This window comes from Oncorhynchus clarkii, chromosome 7 (assembly GCF_045791955.1).
Source record: "Oncorhynchus clarkii lewisi isolate Uvic-CL-2024 chromosome 7, UVic_Ocla_1.0, whole genome shotgun sequence".
NCBI classification, from domain to species: Eukaryota; Metazoa; Chordata; class Actinopteri; order Salmoniformes; family Salmonidae; genus Oncorhynchus; species Oncorhynchus clarkii.
The window spans coordinates 16,123,902-16,147,708 of NC_092153.1; the positions used below are offsets into that span (position 1 = coordinate 16,123,902).

The 23,807-nt window shown below is 44.6% G+C and overlaps 3 protein-coding genes across 3 annotated transcripts; 2 read left to right on the top strand and 1 right to left on the bottom strand.

Annotated features, from left to right (window-relative positions):
- The first annotated feature begins 200 nt into the window (after positions 1–200).
- LOC139412953 (D-2-hydroxyglutarate dehydrogenase, mitochondrial-like) lies at positions 201–4,578 on the top strand. The gene is made up of 10 exons (XM_071159865.1): positions 201–536; positions 980–1,346; positions 1,609–1,666; positions 1,785–1,924; positions 2,077–2,270; positions 2,364–2,532; positions 2,733–2,876; positions 2,995–3,137; positions 3,307–3,472; positions 3,547–4,578. Exons 2-10 carry the CDS (start codon positions 1,001–1,003, stop codon positions 3,807–3,809), a joined length of 1,623 nt encoding a protein of 540 aa, XP_071015966.1. The 5' UTR covers positions 201–536; positions 980–1,000; the 3' UTR covers positions 3,810–4,578.
- Positions 4,579–7,437: 2,859 nt separating this feature from the next.
- LOC139412954 (activin receptor type-1-like) lies at positions 7,438–17,580 on the bottom strand. The gene is made up of 11 exons (XM_071159866.1): positions 17,440–17,580; positions 14,160–14,222; positions 11,922–11,992; positions 11,577–11,831; positions 11,240–11,451; positions 11,051–11,150; positions 10,761–10,907; positions 9,539–9,814; positions 9,151–9,348; positions 8,876–9,006; positions 7,438–8,687 (listed from the first exon to the last, which is right to left on the bottom strand). The coding sequence occupies exons 3-11, from the start codon at positions 11,977–11,979 to the stop codon at positions 8,556–8,558; spliced, it is 1,509 nt and encodes a 502-aa protein (XP_071015967.1). The 5' UTR covers positions 11,980–11,992; positions 14,160–14,222; positions 17,440–17,580; the 3' UTR covers positions 7,438–8,555.
- A 718-nt stretch (positions 17,581–18,298) lies between these two features.
- On the top strand, positions 18,299–19,262 carry LOC139414018 (fibrinogen- and Ig-binding protein-like). The gene is made up of 3 exons (XM_071161896.1): positions 18,299–18,798; positions 19,036–19,098; positions 19,189–19,262. The coding sequence occupies exons 1-3, from the start codon at positions 18,384–18,386 to the stop codon at positions 19,260–19,262; spliced, it is 552 nt and encodes a 183-aa protein (XP_071017997.1). The 5' UTR covers positions 18,299–18,383.
- Positions 19,263–23,807: the final 4,545 nt, after the last annotated feature.

Consider the following 23,807-nt stretch of genomic DNA (forward strand, 5'->3'; position numbering starts at 1 on the left):
ATTCATAGAACAGTGGCCATTGAAATGTTATATAATAAAACAAAATATTATTCTTACGTTTTAGGAGCGTTTTTATCAGACATAAGCTTTTATTGTGCCAAAACCGGAAATACCCTTTTTGTGTTGCACCTTCTCAGAACTGTGTTTTCAGCTAAACGGTCCTGACCTCCCACTTGTTCTTACGTACTAGGTTCCTAGCTAGCTGTCCCGGATGTAAACAATATATTGACCACAACAATCTTGACGTTGTAGTTTCATCTGCCCTTGAACTTTGTGACAGATAGCTATATTTGCGACATTATACGATATTAATAGAGACACTTGCATCCAACAACGTTCCCCGATTGGTTGGTAGCAAACGTTATACGAAGTAACGTTAACGTTTGCTAGCTATAGCCACATCTTGTATTTTTCGGTGGTTGACGTGTAAAGTTGCAGTGCTGTTGCTTTCAAGGAAAACGTCGTCCATCTAATGAGAATGGTGCACATTCTAAGAATCTAAGAAAAGCACAAACACTACTGAACTACAGTGACAGGTACAGTATGTTAACGAAATATAATATTTTATTTAACTAGGCAAGTCAGTTAAGAACAAATTCTTATTTACAATGACGGCCAAACCCGGACGACGCTGGGCCAGTTGTGCGCCGCCCTATGGGACGGCCAGTTGTGATACAGCCTGGATTCGAACTAGGATGTCCGTAGTGACTCCTCAAGCACTGAGATGCATTGCCTTAGACCGCTGCACCACCTGGGTTAACAATGGGAAGCATGGCATTGTTGCATGGCACTAGCTTACTGTAGTGTGTGTGTGTTTAAACCATTAGATTGTGGTTAGATTTACAAAATTAAATTGTGTAGTTATATGATTGGTTTTAGTTATGCAGGAATACTTTGTCAAACTTAAAGTCAGTGCATGTAAAACATCCACATAATACACTTTGCAATGTAACTAAGTATCCCTCCCCATCCACTCTAGGCATCCGTTCTTTCCCCAGCCATGGCTGGTCTCTTCCACAGAAGGTTGCGTCTGAGGACTGCTCTCAGGTGGATGAGTCCACTCAGCACTGCCTCACCTCCAGCCGTAGTCAGAACTTTACCCCCAGGCTTTAGCAGCGGCCTGCTCCAGACACCCAGGCCTGTGTCTTGTGGCGTCCGCTGTCGGGAGCTCCATGCTGGGGAAGAGAGACCCACCCCGTCACCCACAGCTGCCCCAGAGAGGAGGCCTTTCTCCAGGGTAACTCCAGAGGACATGGCCTTCTTCAGCAAGATAATACCAGGCAGGACCATCACTGACCCAGATATACTGGAGGCCAGTAATATGGACTGGCTCAAGTCAGTGAGAGGTGAGAAAGAAAGAGAGGGGGAGGGAGAGAGCGAGAGAAACAAATAGTACAAACAAATATGAAAATGTATGCACTCACTACTTTAAGTCACTGTGGATAAGAGTGTCTGCTAAATAACTCAAATGTAGAAAGATAGGTCAGAGAAGGGAGATTGTGGAGGAAAGAGCTTGCTATCTTTGTCTCCTCTGTAGGGTTGTTAGGAACTGTTTATGTACTTGTTGTATTGAGTTGATGTGTTGATCTCCTCTCTCTGTCTGTGCAGGTTTCAGTGAGGTTCTGCTGAGGCCCCAGACTACAGAGGAAGTTTCTCAGATCCTTGGGTATTATTCTCCAGTCTTCTAGTGTATGAAGCCAGGTTTCCTCTACTGTTGCAGTGTTACATGACTGGTAGCAGGCAGTGTACCTGTGTTCTAATGTTGTGTTGTGTTTCTCCTGTAGGTACTGTAACAGTCGTAACCTGGCAGTGAGTCCTCAGGGTGGTAACACAGGGCTGGTGGGAGGCAGTGTTCCTGTCTATGATGAAATCATCCTCTCTACCGCTCTCATGAACAACATCCTCAACTTCGACTCTGTCTCCGGTCAGTATCGTCTGTAATTCTAGGGTTACTGTCACTATTCATTGGTCAGTTACACGTCAAATTTCCTGTTCCAATTCTCAAAGTTTTACCCTAGTGTTTAACAGTCCAAACTCTCTCTCTCTCTCTCTCTCTCTCTCTTCCTCTCCTGCTAGGTATTCTGTCGTGCCAAGCAGGTTGTGTGTTGGAGAGCCTGTCTCTTTACCTAGAGGACAAGGACTACATCATGCCTCTGGACCTGGGGGCAAAGGGAAGCTGCCATATAGGAGGCAACGTAGCCACTAACGCTGGAGGGCTGAGGCTGCTACGCTACGGATCCCTACGAGGGACAGTATTAGGACTAGAGGTGGTCAGTAGGGGAGGGGGGGGACAGGGGGCTATGCCTTTTGAAATTCAACTAACTATAAAGGACAGCACCAATACTCTGTGTATTTATGTGTAGGTGCTAGCAGACGGGAGGGTCCTGGACTGCCTAGCCACCCTGAGGAAGGACAACACAGGATATGACCTCAAACAGCTGTTCATCGGGTCAGAGGGCACACTGGGGGTCATCACCGCCGTAACCATCCTGTGTCCACGGAAACCTAAAGCCGTCAACGTGGCCTTCCTGGGTGGGTGTGACCTGACCTCATGACCCCTCATGACCTTGTAACTAGTGATCATCTGATGTCACAAATACATCCTCCTTTTGACTTATGTATGTTTACACACACTCACGCAGTCCAATATATGACGCATGTGATGTGTTTCTTCTGTGAGATGATCGCCATGACAATTTATTGTGATGATATGATCGTGTGTGTGTGTCCAGGCTGTGAAAGTTTTGAGCAGCTGCTGCAGACCTTCCAGCTGTGTAGAGGCATGCTGGGAGAAATCCTCTCAGCCTTTGAGTTCCTGGACAGAGAGTGTATGAGACTACTGAACACACACCTGAAACTGACTAACCCCATCACAGGTACACACACACACACAGATTTTCTAATGCTTTTGAACGTTCTAGTAATTGTTTGTTTGAGTAATTCTAACTCGGATTGGTTCAAAGCCTCTTATCTATTTCTTGCTTTGTTCCGCAGACTGTCCGTTCTACATTGTCATAGAAACGTCCGGCTCTAACCCCACCCACGATGAGGAGAAGTTGCACCAGTTTCTGGAGGAGGCCATGACATCATCCCAGGTTATTGACGGGACCGTAGCAACGGAGGAGGCCAAAATCAAGGTGACTTTCATTCATGAATATGTTGATATCAAACTGACAAATAGAAGAGAATCATTAAAAAGAATGATAAAACATTGGATGATGCAAGACGTTGCCTCAATGTGTTTTCCTGTGTGTATTTTTCTGTGTGTGGGTTCCTGTGTGTGTGTGTGTTCCTGTGTGTGTTTAGGCTCTCTGGTCACTGCGTGAGCGGGTAACAGAGGCTTTAACTCATGATGGTTTCACATATAAATACGACATCTCACTTCCTGTGGAACGGATCTACCAGCTGGTCACAGATATGAGAGAACACCTGGGAGACAGGGCCAAGAGTGTGGTTGGATACGGACACGTTGGTAAGACTGTGTGTGTGTGTGTGTGTGTGTGTGTGTGTGTGTGCCTGACTGTGTGTGTCCTCTCCTCCCACCAGGTGATGGTAACCTCCACCTGAACATCACCTCTCCTACCAAAGACCCCAACCTCCTGGCATCCATCGAACCCTTTGTCTATGAGTGGACGGCCCGTTTCCAGGGCAGCATCAGCGCAGAGCACGGCCTGGGCCTGAAGAAGAGGAACTATATTTACTACAGTAAAGCCAGCCTGGCTGTCGCTCTGATGGGGAACATTAAGATCATGTTAGACCCCAAAGGCATTCTCAACCCTTATAAGACCCTGCCGGACGACCTGCAATGACTATATTGCTCCTTCCCTGATTAACTTAACTTAAACACCTGACCTGACCTTCACTCAACTCTCATAAGACGCTACCAGTTGACCTTTCACCCTGCACGACCATACCCGATGAACTCAATGAACCCTGACCCAAACCCCCCTCCAGACTACAGACCACCTCCACTGCTGACTCCAGGGCCCAGTTTCACAAAACCTTCTTAACAAGAAATGTCTTACTTTTTTGCATAAGAAGTGTTTTGTGAATCTGGGCCCAGGTCTCTGGTAGGGTGTTATTGTTGTGTAAAGGTACTGTAAGGCTTGTCTAGGCTAGGATTCAATCTGATCTCACTTTGTCGGCAGTGCACGTTTTAAAGGCAATGTTTACGAGTTCACAGAGATCACGTTCACAGTATACCCTGCATAGGTCTGCTCAATCGGAAATTACCTTTAGGTGGTGCATTGTCCAAATCCGCGATCGGATTGAATCCCGGCCCTAGTGAACTACCTCTGATACTCAACTGCACTGATGAGGCCACAGTAGACCTGTCTGATAACCGTGGCCATAGTTCTCTCATTGTACAAGTGTCTGATCAACTTCTAATGTAAGTATAATCTGTGTACATTCATTGTAAATAGAGCAGATTATATTTTTTTACCTAATCAGTTTATTATTTTACCACCAGAATTGAAGACAGCAGATATTGTTTTATTACATCTAAAATATATATATATTTAAAATGTACAGCAACAACATAAGCTAATTTTGTGAATGAATACAGAATCTCTAAAACTAGATGTACGGTTGGTTCTTTTTATGTAAATAATTGTGCATGCTCGTTTCCCCAAAGGGACCCATAGATACCCAATTCCAAATTGACCCTTAACCCCTACACTATAAGCGATATGGTGGCTCCACCTTGCCCTCTGATGTTAAAAGCTCAGTGGAGTTCTCCTTTTTCGATCTTGTTCTGAGGGCAGAATAAATGTGATTGGTTGGATGTTGGCAGAGTTTGCAGCTACAGGTGAATGTCAAATAAAGAAAGGCTTTATTTAACCAGGCAAGTAAGTTAAGAACAAATTCTTATTTACAATGACGGCCTACACCGGCCAAACCCAAACGACGCTGGACCAATTGTGCGCCCCCCTATAGGACTCCTAGTCACGGCAGGTTGTGATACAGCCTGGATTCCAACCAAAGTGTCTGTAGTGATGCCTCTAGCACTGAGATGCAGTGCCTTAGAGCGCTTCACCACTTGGGAGAGGTAGAGGGTGTACAGAATTAGTTTTGACACACAAGGTCACTAGTTCGAATCCCAGTGTGGTTTCAGTTCACGAACCCAACATACTTAACCAATCACATTCCCAATCTACTGTCATTCTGACAGACCTGACTGAACAGCGTTATATATGTGCAGTAAAAAGACTGATGGCTCCCCCTAGTGGCGCAATGGACTAGGTACAGGGACCAGAAGGTCACGTTCTGATCTTGTTGATGCCCTGATGTTCAAATCTCAGTGGTTGTTTTCTAATTCCATTCATATTTCTTGCTTTAACGTAACCAATCACATTCGTTAGCTGCCCTCTGAATAGGGGCTGGATTAATTCCGTGTAGCGGAAGATCCGCGTTAAAATGTAAAGGTCATTTCCGATTGAGTCGACATATGCAGCGTTTACAGCATTGTTTTACGTCAGGTAGGGAGACGATTCGGCATGCACTGATATTGGTTGAAGGACGAGCGACGCGGAGTGCTGACGCCATCTGACGTGAGACAATGGTGTTTACCGTGAATATTGTCTCCGAGAACTCAGGAACGTTACCTTTAAATTTCAATCGAGCTCTAACATGGATCTTCCGTGATACGGATCTAATCCAGCCCCTAGAAATACACTAATCTGTCTTTAAAACACATTTTCTCTCTTGACCTCTTTTAGTAGATAGAAGTTGCCTGATACAGGGTCTGATATGTCATCCCCGTAGTGGTTAAAGTTGGGATGTGGTTAGGGGAAACCTACCTGGAACCTTAATTGAGCAACTCCTGTTAGCTTCAGTACCAGTGTGAAAACAGATCTTTACAGAGTCTTATAGAGGGGCTCAACTTTAAAAACCTTGGTACTAGTACAACCTTATTACAAATACATTTTCCACAGACACTGTTCCTTACAAACTTAAGGTCAGAATTCAATCCAATCAGTTACACCTCCGACCCCCAAAAGGAGCAATGTGTTTTTCAGCTAACCAGGCTACTGCGGATCTGATTTAATCCTGGCTTTTCATGTAAAACATTCTCTCAAAAGGAACAAGTCTGTTTCCTATGCGTTGGCGATCCTGTCCACTAATCCCGATCAGGTAAAGTCCTGGCTGAGCAGAATCATTAGGTACATGTGATTAAACTTGCCTGACACTCTGGCAGGGCCGGTTCCAGGCATAAGTGACATGAGCGGGCACTAAGGGCCTCCGGGATCCCCCCCAAAACAGGAACTCAGCCGGGTCTCAACTTACTATTGAGAGTAAGAATAGTAGAATATACCAGCTGCAATTTAGAAATGTTGTTGTGCAACAGCAGTTTCTCTCATGTCAGTTGCTGACAGCCACTCAATTAACCATGTCAGCTAGTCTAGCCAGCTATCTAAATGTGTAGTAATCATGGCCAAATACCGACAGGGCACATGCAGGGGGGGCCCATTGATTTTGTTTGTCATTCTCACTCAGATATCATATTAACATGACATGTTAATAGTGTAGTGTAGAATTACAGGAAATTGGCAAAATGTGTTAATGTTTCCGTTTTCTCTCTGCCCCAAACTTCTGAGGTCTAATCCAGCCGTTTATATATCAATATCAAATCATTTCTGGGTAACATTTAAGGCATACTTCAGGATTTTGGCAATAAGCCCCCCTTTTGTCATTTAGCAGACGCTAGATGACAAAAAGTGACTTACAGTATCCAGAGCGACTTACAGTAGTATCCAGAGCGACTTACAGTATCCAGAGCGACTTAGTCTCCAGAGCGACTTACAGTATCCAGAGCGACTTACAGTATCCAGAGCGACTTACAGTATCCAGAGCGACTTACAGTATCCAGAGCGACTTAGTCTCCAGAGCGACTTACAGTCTCCAGAGCGACTTACAGTATCCAGAGCGACTTACAGTCTCCAGAGCGACTTACAGTCTCCAGAGCGACTTACAGTATCCAGAGCGACTTACAGTATCCAGAGCGACTTACAGTCTCCAGAGCGACTTACAGTAGTGAGTGCATAAAATTCCAAACCTTTTCTACTTCCCCATAGTCAGATTAACTTGTGGATAACATTTGTGTCTACGTGCCGTTTGAAGGAAGTTATTAACTAGCGTTAGTGCGATTGCTAGCTAGAATTAGCACCGGCTAGTAGATACCTTAGACTAGTTAGCATTGGCTCACGAGACAACCTCCAACTGACTTCATACGGGATGCAGAGACATACAAATGGTATCCAGTCCATCCAACTCTGGGGAAGGAGATAAAGGGCTTCATTGGTAAAATAAAGAAGGATCCCTTTAAGTACCTGTGATTGTTTCATTAAAATGGTCAAAAATAGCTTCTTAGCAAGAGCACTTTCTAAAGCAAAAAAGCTTTACTAGCACTGTCTGAGTGGAAAACTAAAAGTGTTATTGGGAGAGGTTTGGAACTCTTTATTGGTCTATTAACTCATTTACCACATGGTGATGTCACCATGGAAGGCTGAAACTTCCACCAAAACAGGCTGAAATTCCAAACAGCTACTACACTAAAAGGGCATTTTCATGTTCACAGTATTATTCCAACCTCATACTGTGGAAATATATAGAACACAGGAAAATCACATTCAAAAAAAACATTCTCTCTCCTCCGTAAAGAGTGGGGCCAATAAAATGTTTTGTGGCAAGGTGGGGGGCCCCACAACCAAATCTGGCTTAGGGCCTCAAAGGCTAGAGCCGGCCCTGCACTCTGGGTTGGGAGAGTTTTTCACTTTTGAAACCAGTCAAGGTGAAAACTCTGCCAACATGGCGCAGGTGTGGAGTAAATCAAGAGCACTAGGTGGAATTCTACAAAGCATACAATACTGAATCAGTATGTGGTTCCAATATTTATAACAATAATGCATTCACAGCTCACAATTCAAAGCATGTGGAGGCATGTCTCCTGACTTCCTTTGTAAATACACAATGTCTTACTAGCCAAAAAACTGCATTTACATGGGTACATAAAGTGTCCTTGTAATGTTATCAGTTTTCCCTTACCAAGACCAACTCCCGAACTCCTAGTCATAACATTACAAATCATCATAGTCCCACCCTACACATAAAGCACATTACATAAATATTTTACTATAGAGTTCACAACCACAGCGTTCATTTGATCCTATTGGCTCTGTTCCTGTGTAACTGAACTCAAGATTGTGTGTGTGTTCGTTCATGTGTGTAGCTACATTGGAATACACATCTGATTGTCTGAGTAGAGCAACATAATATGATTGGCTGAACATTGAAACGACAAATGGGCAGAAGTGCGTGTGTGTATAGAGGGTCTGAGCCCCAGCCTTGACCCCTGCAGCGTGCACAGGCCTTTAAAGCAGGGTAAGGCTACGGTAACACCATCTCACACTGAGTGACCAGCTAGTTCAGTTCAGCATTCAGCCAATAAGGAAAACAACATTCATGTTCAGTAGCAGCAGCTGTGTCCATCTGATCTGGCATCTCTACTTCCCTGCCTTCTTTCTATCGCTCCTCTGGCAGTCGTCCTCCTCTCCTCACGACTGCTTTCCTTTCTCCAGGGAGCTATGGATCTTGTTCAGGGTCTTTTTGATGCGCAGGGCTGTGAGGCGAGCCGAGGGGTTCTGGTACCAACACTCCTTCATCAGTTTCACCAGGGCACACAGGGTCTAGAGCGAGAGGGGGGAGAAAGAGAGAGGGGGAGAGAGATGGAGAGGGTCATTGTAAGTTGATACACGAGAAGACAGGGTTTGAAACACAGAAACCTGAGAACGGATGACCTTAATGTAGTGTTACCGTTAAGGTCATGGTACCAGTGTGTGTGGTCATTTAACGGTCATGTAGTGGTCATACTCACAGGGTCGGAGAACCAGCGGTTGGGGATGAACGGTCGTTGTTGTTCCACACACACCACCTTCCTCATGTCCTCAAAGCTGGGGTCGTTAGGCACCTGGTCATAGAACGGAGGCTTGTACTCCTCCACAATACCTGATCACAGGGGTAAGAGGACATCTAGTGTTAGGGTCAAGGGTTACAGGGGCTAGGTGAAGGAAAGGGGACGAGGAGAGGAAGCCACTTGACGTCAGAGGTTTCTGAACTATTTTAGGTAATAAAAATATTACTAGTCCTCACCGTTGCTGTAGGTTCTCCTAGCGATCTCCCACAGCACCAGACCGAAAGCCCAGATGTCCACTCTCTTATAAGCATCAAAACAGTCTGTCTGGATGGACTCATCCAACACCTCAGGAGCCATGTAGCGCTTGGTGCCCACCTTGGGGTTGTTTCCTACATCCAGCTGGTTGTCTGACTGGGAGTGGGTTACTGCCAGGCCTGTAGGGAACAGGGGGAGAGGAGAGAAACTGGTCAGTACTGGCACAAAATGGCTACTGTGGGTGCCCTGTTTATTTTTTGTTATATGGCTCTGCATCTATCAATCTGACATATTTCTTTCACATTGGATTTAAGTACCGATGCTAATTAGTATCATGTAAAGACAGACACTCAGACACACACTACTGACCCAGATCAGCTATGCAACAGCGTAGCTCCTTGGTCACCAGTATATTCTTGCTCTTCAGGTCTCGATGAGCGATGGCCGGCTTCCCCTCGGTGCCGAAGATCTCCGTGTGCAGGTGCACCAAACCGCACGCCACCGACGTCGCCATCGCTAGGCCCTCCCCCGTCTCCACGGGAACCCTCTGGAGGTAGTCGTAGAGCGAGCCGTTGTCATGGTAATGTGTGATAAGCCAGAGCTGGGTGCTGGAGTTACGAGACGTCATATCTGATGCCATGAAGCCTGGAAGGAAACTGAGAGGTCAAATATCTTAACTAATAACTTATTTTAATATTACCATCGGGTTCTCCCCAGGAATTTTTAACAAGGTGCTGCTGCTGAGTACGGCGGGTGATTTAACACCTGTAATGGTTTTACAGGCCATTCGGAAAGTATTCAGACCCCTTGACTTTTTCCACATTTTGTTACAGCCTTATTCTAAATTGGATTCTACACACAATACCCAATAATGACAAAGCGAAAACAGGCTAAGACATTTTTGCAAATGTATTAATAAGATAATTATATACAAACATATTCAGACCCTTTGCTATGAGACTTGAAATTGAGCTCAGGTGCATCCTGTTTTCATTGATCATCCTGGAGATCTTTCTACAACTTGGGAGACCACCTGTGGTAAATTCAATTAATTGGACATGATTCGGAAAGGCACACACCTGTCTATATAAGGTCCCACAGTTGACAGTGCATGTCAAAGCAAAAACCAAGCCATGAGGTTGAAGGAATTGTCTGTAGAGCTTCAAGACAGGATTGTGTCGAGGCACAGATCTGGGGTACCAAAAAAACTGAAAATAGCTGTGCAGCGACGCTCCCTATCCAACCTCACTTTTTTTTTGTGTGAAAACATTTCTACAAACCTGTTTTTGCTTTGTCATTATGGGGTGTTGTGTGTAGATTGAGGGGTAAAAATGACTTAATCCATTTTAAAATAAGGCTGTGACGTAACAATGTGGAAAAGATCAATGGGTCTGAATACTTTCCGAAGGCACTGTATATGATAACACCCCCCTCTTACATTATTTGGGGAGAACGCTGACCATTATTAAATATTATTTGAATATTACCATTTCATATCATAACATTGTTCAATATGCTGTTGTGTGCTTGTGTCCAATACAGCGTGTGGGAGCTGGATGTGGGTTAGAGAGCGAGATGGACTCCTACACACCCAGTATGTTCTCGTGTCTCAGCAGCACTGTGTTGTAGATCTCAGTCTCCCTGAACCATGACCTCTCGTCCCGGGAGGAAAAGATTTTCACAGCCACGTTCTCCCCCTGCCACTGACCCCTCCAGACCTCTCCATAACGCCCCTTCCCTAAAGACATGGGGAGAGAGACCTCATTCGTTACAAAACCCATGTTTACATTTCTGTTATATGTGTTTGTCTGTTGTATGTGTTGTGATTCTCTGTACCTACACACGCCATTAGGCTGATCTAATTGTTGCGTTTCTACGTACCTACACACTCCATCAGGCTGATCTGTCTGGCCACAGTTCTCTGGACCAGGAAGGGCAGGCCTGAACCACTGCCTGACGTACAGGAGTGGTCCAACAGCTCCTAGAGAGAGAAGTGGGGGAGACAGAGGTCATCAGGGTTCTCTCTATAAAATACATGCAAACAAACTCATACAAGTCTTTTCTTCTTACAGCCAGAGTGCTGTCCCCAACATTAGAGGTGATGAGTCCGTCAATCGCATCCTGTTCTGGGTCAAACTCCTGTAGTCTCTGTAGCCTGCCGTGGTGCAGCCTCCTGCAGCCCAACACAGATAGGACTGACAGGAGGGTTAGGATCACTACTGGACCCAATACAAACAGGGCCAGAGTCTCCACACGATACCTCACAGGCTCTTCTTTTGGAGCTGGAGGGAGAAAGGTGGAAGAGTGAGAGAGAAAATGTTTCATCACTATAACTGGACCCAGCATGCCATGAAACAAGCCAAAGTCTTTGCTTTTCTTAAAGTAGTTTAAAGGGTGCAGTTCCCGCCTGTAGCGAGGAGGGGCAGTAGTGAGCTGGCGGTGGCGTTGCGGTTGCACATGAAGCTGGAGCAGCAGAGCAGGGCATGGCTGAGGGAGGAGGCCGTAGAACAGATCAAACGGGTCTTCTCTGATCCTTGCAGGCAGCCCCGTGTTACTACGGCCCCATGGCTACTGACCGCCACCGACGAGTAGCACTGAGAGCCCTCGCACTGGGGGGAGTTGAGGCAGCCGCTGCCCTCACACACACACAGCAACTGGCCATCTAATAGAGAGAGAGGAGAAGGGGAGAGAGTTAACACACATGCAAAGCAAATGTCCATATGAGAGAGCGGTAGATATACTTTACGTCTACCTTCAGCCAATGTCTGCAGGGTCTGTAGCAGCAGGAACAGAAAGACACAACGACCCATTTGGTTCACTGCACTGTAGGGGAGAGGGAGACGGTCAGCTCTCAGAACTGGTCAGTCATTTTATTTCCTCTCTTTAAGGGACACAATGGCTTTTGTCTCAATTGATCGACCCTCTGCAGCGTGTGAGTGAATTAAACTGGGCTGCAACTAACAATGTTGACAGGGAAAAATAACAAGCCACACTATGTTGTTGTCTTAGGGATCTTTTTATGTAGTGTTGTAGTGTCTCTCTCGTCGTGATGTGTGTTTGGTCCTATATTTTTATTCCCAGCCCCTGTCCCCGCAGGAGGCCTTTTGTCTTCATGAAGTGCTTTGAGAGACTAGTCAAGGACCATATCACCTCCACCCTACCTGACACCCTAGACCCACTCCAATTTGCTTACCGCCCAAATAGGTCCACAGACGATGCAATCTCAACCACACTGCACACTGCCCTAACCCATCTGGACAAGAGGAATACCTATGTGAGAATGCTGTTCATCGACTACAGCTCGGCATTCAACACCATAGTACCCTCCAAGCTCGTCATCAAGCTCGAGACCCTGGGTCTCGACCCCGCCCTGTGCAACTGGGTACTGGACTTCCTGACGGGCCGCCCCCAGGTGGTGAGGGTAGGCAACAACATCTCCTCCCCGCTGATCCTCAACACTGGGGCCCCACAAGGTTGCGTTCTGAGCCCTCTCCTGTACTCCCTGTTCACCCACGACTGCGTGGCCACGCACGCCTCCAACTCAATCATCAAGTTTGCGGACGACACAACAGTGGTAGGCTTGATTACCAACAACGATGAGACGGCCTACAGGGAGGAGGTGAGGGCCCTCGGAGTGTGGTGTCAGGAAAACAACCTCACACTCAACGTCAACAAAACTAAGGAGATGATTGTGGACTTCAGGAAACAGCAGAGGGAACACCCCCCTATCCACATCGATGGAACAGTAGTGGAGAGGGTAGCAAGTTTTAAGTTCCTCGGCATACACATCACAGACAAACTGAATTGGTCCACTCACACAGACAGCATCGTGAAGAAGGCGCAGCAGCGCCTCTTCAACCTCAGGAGGCTGAAGAAATTCGGCTTGTCACCAAAAGCACTCACAAACTTCTACAGATGCACAATCGAGAGCATCCTGGCGGGCTGTATCACCGCCTGGTATGGCAACTGCACCGCCCTCAACCGTAAGGCTCTCCAGAGGGTAGTGAGGTCTGCACAACGCATCACCGGGGGCAAACTACCTGCCCTCCAGGACACCTACACCACCCGATGTCACAGGAAGGCCATAAAGATCATCAAGGACATCAACCACCCGAGCCACTGCCTGTTCACCCCGCTATCATCCAGAAGGCGAGGTCAGTACAGGTGCATCAAAGCTGGGACCGAGAGACTGAAAAACAGCTTCTATCTCAAGGCCATCAGACTGTTAAACAGCCACCACTAACACTGAGTGGCTGCTGCCAACACACTGACACTGACTCAACTCCAGCCACTTTAATAATGGGAATTGATGGGAAATGATGTAAATATATCACTAGCCACTTTAAACAATGCTACCTTATATAAATGTTACTTACCCTACATTATTCATCTCATATGCATACGTATATACTGTACTCTATATCATCGACGGTATCCTTATGTAATACATGTATCACTAGCCACTTTATACTATACTATGCCACTTTGTTTACATACTCATCTCATTTGTACATACTGTACCCGATACCATCTACTGTATCTTGCCTATGCTGCTCTGTACCATCACTCATTCATATATCCTTATGTACATATTCTTTATCCCCTTACACTGTGTACAAGACAGTAGTTTTGGAATTGTTAGTTAGATTACTTGTTATTACGGCATTGTCGGAACTAGAAGCACAAGCATTTCGCTACACTCGCATTAACATCTGCTAACCATGTGTATGTGACAAATAAAATTTGATTTGATTTGATAAGTCTTTTGGTAGGCCATCATTGTAAACAAGAATTTGTTCTTAACGGACTTGCCTACTTAAATAAAGGTTAAATAAAACATTTAAAAATAAACAAATAGCAGAATATAAGATCCACATTAGACCATGGATTGGGTCAATTTAATTTCTATTTAGAGAGGAATTGAAACTGAATTGCATTGGAACTGACCCAAGCCCTGGTTAGATATGGGCTTACTACTAGCAGGTCTTACTTGTAGTGGTCCAGTTGGGATGCTCTGCTGTGCCTTAGGGCTCAGACATAGCCAGTCTGGCCTCTACAAATGGGGACAGGAGAGAAGCCAAACAGTAGCAGGTTTCAGTTAGACACATTCTCATATCAGGTAGCCATCATACACGTAGTACTGCTTATTTTATAGCCGGGTTTCTCAACTGCACAACACATTAATGATGTGATGTACATCAGTCTAGGAAGTACAAAACCAACACTGTGGTAAAGTTACTGGTTTGACTCTTTCAGTCACCATAAAACACGCATAGCTAGTTAGACAGCGTTAGCTACCGAGCGAAAATGTTCTAGATATCTAGTTGGCTGGACATGATTTGTGTCATGCCCTGCAAGGTTTAGTGGAAGCTAACTGGCTAGCAGCCAGTCTCCACACATCTGTTCTCCTCGGCCATCTAGCTAGCTACTGTTCGCTAACGCAGGCTAGCTAGTTACGGCATGACACAAATCATGTCTAGCCAACTAGATATCTAGAACATTTTCGTTAGCATTGTTGAATACTCCGGCATTGTTGAATACTCCTGATTGGCTTGAAGAGCATTCTAGAGTGTGCATTATGTAAGGGATAATCAACGAGTTCTGTGGAAAATAATGAACGACGTGGGAGGTGTGTTCCACGACGCGCTAGAGGAGTGAACTAACATTCCACAGAGCATTTTTTTAGAGAACGCATAGAGCCCCGAGTTCATTATCCCTTTCATACCAAGACTATAATTTAACACATTTGCTGCTATGAATGTGTTTAACATATAGCTAGTTACTAGAGTAGACTTGGTAACCAAAAAGACTTGCTAGTTCAGCTAACCAAACCATCAGTCCTAGCTTGCTATTATGAAAATCTAATTCAGCAACGAAAATAATGTTTTCAATTAACCTTTTGCTTTCAAAAGCAGCTCGAACATCTAAGAATTAATTTAGCCATCGAATTCTACTGTGCTGATATACTGTGCGTTATTTAAAACAATAAGGCCCGAGGGGGTGTGGTATATGTCCAATATACCACGTCTAAGGGCTGTTCTTATCACGACGCAACGCAGTGCCTGGATACAGGCCTTAGCCTCTGTATATTGATTATATACCACAAACTCCCAAGGTGCCTTATTGCTATTATAAACTGGTCAACGTAATTAGAGCAGTAAAAATAATTTGTCATACCCGTGGTATCCAGTCTGATATACCACGGTTGTCAGCCAATCAGTGTTCAGGGCTCAAACCACCCAGTGTATAATGGGCATTATATCCTGGGTGGTCAAGCCCTGAATGCTGATTGGCTGACAGCCGTGGTATATCAGACCATGTACCACAGGTATGACAAAACATGTATTTTTACTGCTCTAATTATGTTGTTAACCAGTTTATAATATTTGGACAATATACCACGGCTAAGAACAGCCCTTAGCAGTGGTATATTGGCCATATACCACACCCCCTCAAGCCTTATTGCTTAATTATACCATGGCATTGTTGAATACTTGAAGGGCATTCTAGAGCGTGCATTATTTCAACTGGATGTTTTAACACATTTCTAGCAGCAAACGTGTTAAATTATAACCATGGTATAAAAGGGATAATCAACTTCCCTTTTTCCAAAATGTGTTCTGTTACAGACTTATTCTAAAATGTATTTAAAAAAAAGATATCCAATCTACTCACAATACCCCATAATGACAATGCGAACAGGTTTAGAATTCTTTGCAAATGTATTAAAAATAAAAAACAGTAATACCTTATTTACATAAGTATTCAGACCCTTTGCTATGAGACTCAAAATTTATCTCAGGTGCATCCTGTTTTCATTGATCATCCTTGAGATGTTTCTACAACTTGATTGGAGTCCACCTGTGTTAAATTCAATTGATTGGACATGGTTTGGAAAGACACACACCTGTCTATATAAGGTCCTCCAGCTGACAGTGGATGTCAGAGCAAAAACCAAGCCATGCGAACAAAGGAATTGTCCGTAGAGCTCCGAGACAGGATTGTGTCGAGGCACAGGTCTGGGGAAGGGTACAAAAAAAATCTCTGCAACGTTGAAGGTCCCGAAGAACACAGTGGTCTCCATCATTCTTAAATGGAAGAAGTTTGGAACCACCAAGACTCTTCCTAGAGCTGGCCGCCCAGCCAAACTGAGAAATCGAGGGAGAAGGGTCGGCGAGGTGACCAAGAACCAGATGTTGACTCTGACATAGCTCTAGAGTTTCTCTGTGGAGATGGGAGAACCTTCCAGTAGGACAACCATCTGCAGCACTTCCCCAATCAGGCCTTTATACTAGAGTAGCCACTCCTCAGTAAAAGGCACATGACAGCCCACTTGGAGTTTGCCAAAAGGCACCTAAAGGACTCTCAGACCATGGGAAACAAGATTCTCTGGTCTGATGAAACCAAACTCTAACTCTTTGGCCTGAATGCGAAGCGTCACATCTGGAGGAAATCTGGCACCATCCCTACGGTGAAGCTTGGTGGTGGCAGCATCATGCTGTGGGGATGTTGTTCAGCAGATCGAGGGAAAGATGAACGTAGCAAAGTACAGAGAGATACTTAATGAAAACCTGCTTCAGAGTGCAGGACCTCAGACTGGGGCAAAGGTTCACCTTCCAACAGGACAACGACCCTAAGTACACAACCAAGACAACGCAGGAGTGGCTTCGGGACAAGTCTCTGAATATCCTTGAGTGGCACGGAATTGAACCCGATCGAACATCTCTGGATAGACCTGAGAATATCTGAGGCGACGCTCCCATTCCTACCTGACAGCGCTTGAGAGGATCGGCAGAGAAGAATGGGAGAAACTCCCCAAATACAGGTGTGCCAAGCTTGTAGAGTCATGGTGCTTCAACAAAGTACTGAGTAAAGGGTCTGATTACCTATGTAAAATATGATATTTCAGTTTGTATTCTCTACACATTTGCAAAAATATTTTTTTTCCTTTTGGCTCTGTCATTATGGGGTATTGTGTGTAGAATTGGGGGCGGGGTACAATTTAATCAATTTTAGAATAAGGCTGTAACGTAATAAGATTTGTGAAAAGTCAAGGGGTCTACACTATCTGAATGCACTGTATTGTATCAAAACTTCTAGTTAGCTAACGTCTACTTGCTGTTTTATTACAATTCACTATAAGCTATTGGCAATTTCACTACGCTAACGTTGAACCATCTTAACGTTACTTGTTCTAGCTCAGCTTCGTTAGCATGCCCTTAGCTGGCTAGTAGCTGCTAGCTCCCAAAAGCTTGCGAAATGGTGCTTACCTGGGCTTAATTAACTGATTTGGGTAGGGCTAATCCAAATTAGCGTGCTAGTTAGTTCAGTAGCTTTTACTATAAAAAGGCTGAACGAACCGACCACCACCCACAGGCTTCTTGTTGGGTCGTGCAGTTCTTGCGCAACAACATGACGTCACAACGTTCCCGTTATAATGCATTGTGGGTACCCCAGTCCTCAAACCATTTTGGGGTTCTCCCCAGTACAAAGTTATTTTTGTTTAGGTGTTTTTGTACACACATCTCATGTAATTCATTGAAGCATTTACAATGAGTGTCTGATGTAGCTCAACTCTGCAGGGGGCAGACAGCCAGGTAGCTAGACAGATCAAAGCAAGTTCACTTATGTAATATATATAACTCATTGCCTTGCACTCATTCTTTATCAGCTTTCTTGGTCCCTTGACCCCTCCATCCCCTTCTGTGTTTACAGAATGCAGATATGAAACAGTGGATAGGTGGAGAAGCAGTAGGGCTTAACCTTCCCTTTGCCTAGAATGCTCAATGGACCTTCGCCATAATGCTTAGATCCAACCTACTTGGATGAGATCTGACAATGGCCAGTCACACCTATCATAAACTCTGGGATGAAGTTCCCCTAGGTACAGATCTAGGATCAGCGTCCCTCCCCGATCATATCCATAATCATTAGTTGGAATAATGTCAAAGTGACCCAAGTACAAACTGTACTGAGACATGAGCTCACTGCAGTTGCAGACTTCTCACAGTCTTACGCAACATCGATTTAACTGCTGTGTTGAAACTTCTGATTTAAAAAAAAATTGTTATCGGAACATCCTTATGGCTTTAGTATTTTTCCACTGAGTATCACGTGTCTCTTGTACACGTACTGCTTAACTGAGATGTGTGTATATGAGTCAGGGGTCTGAGCCTCATAAAGTGTATCATATCGGAACAGGTATCGTTTCAGAATGAGGGGTACTGTTGTTCTGCTGCTGTTGTTGTTCTGTCTGTCTGGGGCATGGACTCAGGAGGAGAGTGGAGGGGTCAGAGAGAGTGACATCACTCAACCGGGACACAGTGCAGGGAGAGAGAGCAGGGTGAGAGAGGTTCAGATGGAGAGCCAAATGACTGACGCTTCAGAGAAAACCAACAAACAGACGACCACCTCGCCTGACATCTGGACTGAGATGAAGGAGCTGAGAGACATGGTGCACGACCTGGGAACCACTGTGGTGGAGCAGAGCGAGAAGCTGAGGAACATGGAGGTCAGAGCGACAGCCAGTGAGGCTGAGGCAAAGGAGCAGAGAAACACAGTGACCGATCTTAGGGTGGAGCTGATGCTCACCAAGAATAACGTGGAGAAAGTGGAGAAAGAGAATGCAGGTCATTTAAGCTTATTATTTATTGCTTTACAGTCAACTGAAGTTACATTTGATTGTCAGCGAAAGTGGAAATAATGAACATTTAACATTCTGGATGGACGTTTCTTTCAGGTTAGTTTGTAAGGCACTTACGTACTTAGGCCTTATTACGCCAAGAGGCACATTTTCAGGCACCTCTTTCCACAATCAGAACAAAGGTCAACATTAACTGTTTTTCATATTTCTTCTATCATTCTAGACCTGACCGCTGGATTGAGTGGCAGTAAGAGCCAGGTGGAGGAGCTGCAGACAGAGAATGCAGGTCATTCTCTATATTGCTTATCTGAATGATTATGCTTATTACTCACCTGTTTTACATAAACTTGAATAGCTTATGTTTCCATAAATTTAGCCCAAGCTGCTGAACTATCAGCCATGGGGGACAGAGTGACAGCCAGTGAGGCTGAGAATGCAGGTAATAAGTAAGAGTAGCTAGGTCTTTGGACACCGATGCCTTGATCAGCTTTTATCACACCGCTTTTCAATATTTGTTTTACCTCAGTCTCCTCTTCAGCAATTTAATGCATGCATGCTCGATCGGTACAATAACTTGGGCAGACAACTTTGCACTCTTTTTCCCTAATTAACGTCTTCGTTATAATAATATAGAATATGACATTTAGCAGATGTTTTTATCCAAAGCAACTTACAGTAGTGCATGGATACATTGTCTTATGGGTGGCCCCAGTGGGAACCAACCCACAATCGTGACATTGTAAGGGCCTTGCTCTACCAGCTGAGACACACACAGACCAACATAAGAAATAAAAGGTGACATTCTGTACTTTAGCCTCATTTAAATAAGTTTGGAGGGCACAGTAGATATCGTCTTTGTACACTGCTCTGGGTTTGGCTCTGTGTCCATGCCCCTTCAGGTCCTATCATCTTAGCACCCTCTCTGTCATCTGGACCAATGTTTTCAACCTGAAATCTGAAGACCTTGGCGACTGGCAAATGACAGACAATAACAACAAGCAGTCTCGTAGCCTCATTGATCGAAATGACCTGCTTTAAAAACTTATTTGGGATAGGGGGCGGTATTTTAACGTCCAGATGAAAAGCCTGCCCAAAGTTAAATGCCTGCTACTCAGGCCCAGAGGTTAGGATAGGATATGCATATAATTGGTAGATTTGGATAGAAAACACTAAAGTTTCTAAAACTGTTCAAATAATGTCTGAATTTAACAGAACTGATATGGCAGGTGAAACCCAGAGGACAAACCATCAAACAAAAGAATATTCAGCATACCACTGATTTCAATGCACTTTTATAATAGGGTGAAATCGTCCCCGATTGCAGTTCCTAGGGCTTCCACTAGATGTCAACAGTCTTTAGAAAGAGTTTCAGGCTGGTTTTTGGAAAAATGAGGGAGAAGTTGTAGTTTTTCTAAGTGGCTCCCATTTTCGGTAAAGACCATAACGATTCTCTGTATTAAATTGTAATATTTATTTACGTATTAGGGTACCTAAGGATTGATTATAAACGTTGATTGACTTGTTTGGATAAGTTTATTGGTAACGTTTGTGATTAATTTTGTATGCAATTTGAAGGAGACAAACCGAGTGGATTATTGACTGAAGCGCGCCAGCTAAACTGAGTTTTTATGGATATAAAGAAGGAATTTATCAAACAAAAGGACCATTTGTAATGCAATTGAGACCTTTTGGAGTGCCAACAGAAGAAGATCTTCAAAGGTAAGGCATATTATAACGCTATTTCTGACTTTCGTGTCGCAACTCCCTGGTTGAAAATGATTTGTTATGTATTTGTGTGCTGGAAGCCGTTTTTGAAATCTGACACCTTGGTTGGATTAACAACAAGTTAAGCTTTATTTTGATGTATTGCACTTGTGATTTCATGAACGTTTAATATTTATAGTAATTTAATTTGAATTTGGCGCTCTGCCATTTCACCGGATGTTGGCCAAAGAAGTTTTAAGGAAACACCTTCTCAATTGTCTTGTATTTTACCAGTCTTTGGTTTTATTGTCTAGACTTCACCTTTGAGAACACGTGCAGCTTGTGTCCCATGTTGTGGTTCACTACGATGTGTGTTCTCTGTGTATAAGGAAGGGAACTGAGCTCTGTAGACTATATCATATCTGAAGAAGCACTGTTTCAGAATGAGGGGTGCTGTAGCTCTGCTTGTGTTGCTGTTCTGTCTGTCTGGGGCATGGACTCAGGAGGAGAGAGGAGGGTGTTCTGTCTGTCTGGAACATGGACTCAGGAGGAGAGTGGATGGTGTTCTGTCAGTCTGGAACATGGACTCAGGAGGAGAGTGGAGGGTGTTCTGTCTGTCTGGAACATGGACTCAGGATGAGAGTGGAGGGTGTTCTGTCTGTCTGGAACATAGCCTCAGGAGGAGAGAGGAGAGGTCAGAGAGAAAGACATCACTCAACGGACAGGGGAACAGAATATGGGGAGTGAATTTCAGATAAAGAACTGAAGCTACAGGCACGACCAAACCACCTGATGTCAGGGCTGAGCTGAGAGCGCTGAGAGACATGTTGGTTGAACAGAGAGTGGAGCTGTGGAATATGGGGGCCAGACTGTAAGCCAGTGAAAGTCAGAACACAGGTAGTGTAGAAAAGCTTATTCTTGAATTAGTGGGAGAATCAATATGATTAATAAAGTTGAATTGGATTGACTGCCAGTGAGAGTGAAAATGCAAATATGATAAAGTGTATCAGTTCACGTTCTACAGTGGGTTGGCCATTTAATGTGTCTCTCAGTTTCAACCTGTTGGTACTAGGGGGCAGTATTTTCATTTTTGGAAAAATAATGTTCCCAAATTAAATGGAATATTTTGTCAGGACAAGATGCTAGAATATGCATATAATTGACAGCTTAGGATAGAAAACACTCTAAAGTTTCCAAAACTGTAAAAATATTGTCTGTGAATATAACATAACTGATGTTACAGGCGAAAGCCTGAGAAAAATCCAATCCGGAAGTGACTCATCTTTTGAAAGCCCTGCGTTTGATGAGTCCCTATTGAGCTGTGAATGCCCTATCAACCAGATTACGCTTTCTACGTATTCCCCAAGGTGTCTACAGCATTGTGACGTAGTTTTACGCATTTATGTTGAAGAATACCCGTAGGCGGCTTCATTGCGCAAGTGGTCACCTGATGCTCTTAGAGAAATTATCGCGTAAAATACAGAGGTAGCCATTATTCCAATCGCTTCTACTGAGAAACCAATTGTCCCGGTTGATGTATTATCGAAAAGATATTTGAAAAACACCTTGAGGATTGATTATAAACAACGTTTGCCATGTTTCTGTCGATATTATGGAGCTAATTTGGAATGTTTTTCGGTGTTGTCCTGACCGCAATTTCCGGTAGATTTCTCAGCCAAACGTGAAGAACAAACGGAGCTATTTCGCCTACAAAAATAATATTTTGGGAATAAATTAACTTTGGCTATCTACCTGGGAGTCTCGTGAGTGAAAACATCCAAAGTTCATCAAAGATAAACAATTTAATTTGATTGCTTTTCTGATTTTCATGACAAGGTTGCCTGCTGCTAGCAAGGCATAATGCTATGCTAGGCTATCGATAAACTTACCCGACCGCTCTGAGGCGTCCGCATGGTCCTAAAGCACTGTTTCCTCGTTTTGTATCACACTCCAATGATGAAACTGGGGGGGGATGCAATTTCTGACGGTCCCCCCCCCCCCGTCCCCAGTGAAAGTTGCACCCCTGGATGCAATAGTTAAAGCGGTTTGGGTAACAAACACATGATTTTATGGTACTGTTGTTTCTAGTGGTTTTACCAGTTTTGAGCCTATTCCAGATGTAGAAACAAGATTTAAAACCTCTTAAGTCAAGGTAGGGTTAGACTTTATGTACATGTGTCTGTGCGTGTATGTGTACCTGCCTGCTTGTGAGCTGAGACCCAGAGAGAGGGGAAGCGGTATCAGATAGCCAATACGTTTTCCTTGACTGGCTACCGTACCTGAACAATACACAGCCTGTTATGGTGGCTAGGCTACAACTCTGTCTGCGTCACTCTTTTAAATTAGAGAGATTGCTGGGATATGCCAGGTGTACTGGAGAGGGTATGCCAAGCCAAGTAGTCAGCCTGCCTCCCCTTCCCTCCTCTACCACTCTACCTTTCCTCCCCTCTCTCTCTTTTCCCCCACCCTCTCCATCAACTTCCATTCCTTCCTCTACCCTCTCGCTCCCCTCCTCTACCTCTCTCTACCCTCTCTCTCCCCTCTTCTACCTCTCTCTACCCCCTCTCTCTCTTCCTCTACCTCTCTCTACCCTCTCTCTCTCTTCCTCTACCCTCTCTCCCCTCCTCTACCTCTCCTCTTCCCCCCTTCTCTTCACCTTCTCTTCTCCCTCTCTCTCTCGCTCTCTGTCACCTCCCCTCCTCTTCCTCTCTCTCTTGTTCTCTTCCTCTCCTCTTCCCTCCTTCTCTTCTCCCTCCCCTCTCTCTCTCCTTCACCTCCCCTCCTCTACCTCTCTCTACCTCTCTCTACCCTCTCTCTTTCTTTCTCTTCCTCTCCTCTCCCCTCCCCTTGCATTTCTCCTCTCCTTTCCCTCTCTTTCCCCATCTCCTCCCATCTCTCTCTCCCCTCCTCTCGCTTTCTAAAGCTAAGGGGATAATTGAAAGAGAAATGTTAGACAGCCATCAGGAGATTATCTACCAGGGGTTAGAATTTTTGGAATGGAGGAGAATAATGAAATGTTTTCTTCTTACCTGACCCCCCCCCCCCCCCCCCTTCCCCCATCCATCTCTCCACTTGAGGGTTCCTAAGAACAAGGGTATAAGAGGGGGTCGATGTGAAAGCATTTTTTCCCATAAAACCTCAGGTTACTGGTTTCTCCACTGTAGCGTTCCATTGGAGTGTGTCTCGTGTGTGAGGGGAGATTTCGTCTTCACAGTGTGTGTTTGAGAGAGAGAGGAGATTTCGTCTTCACAGTGTGTGTTTGAGAGAGAGAGGAGATTTCGTCTTCACAGT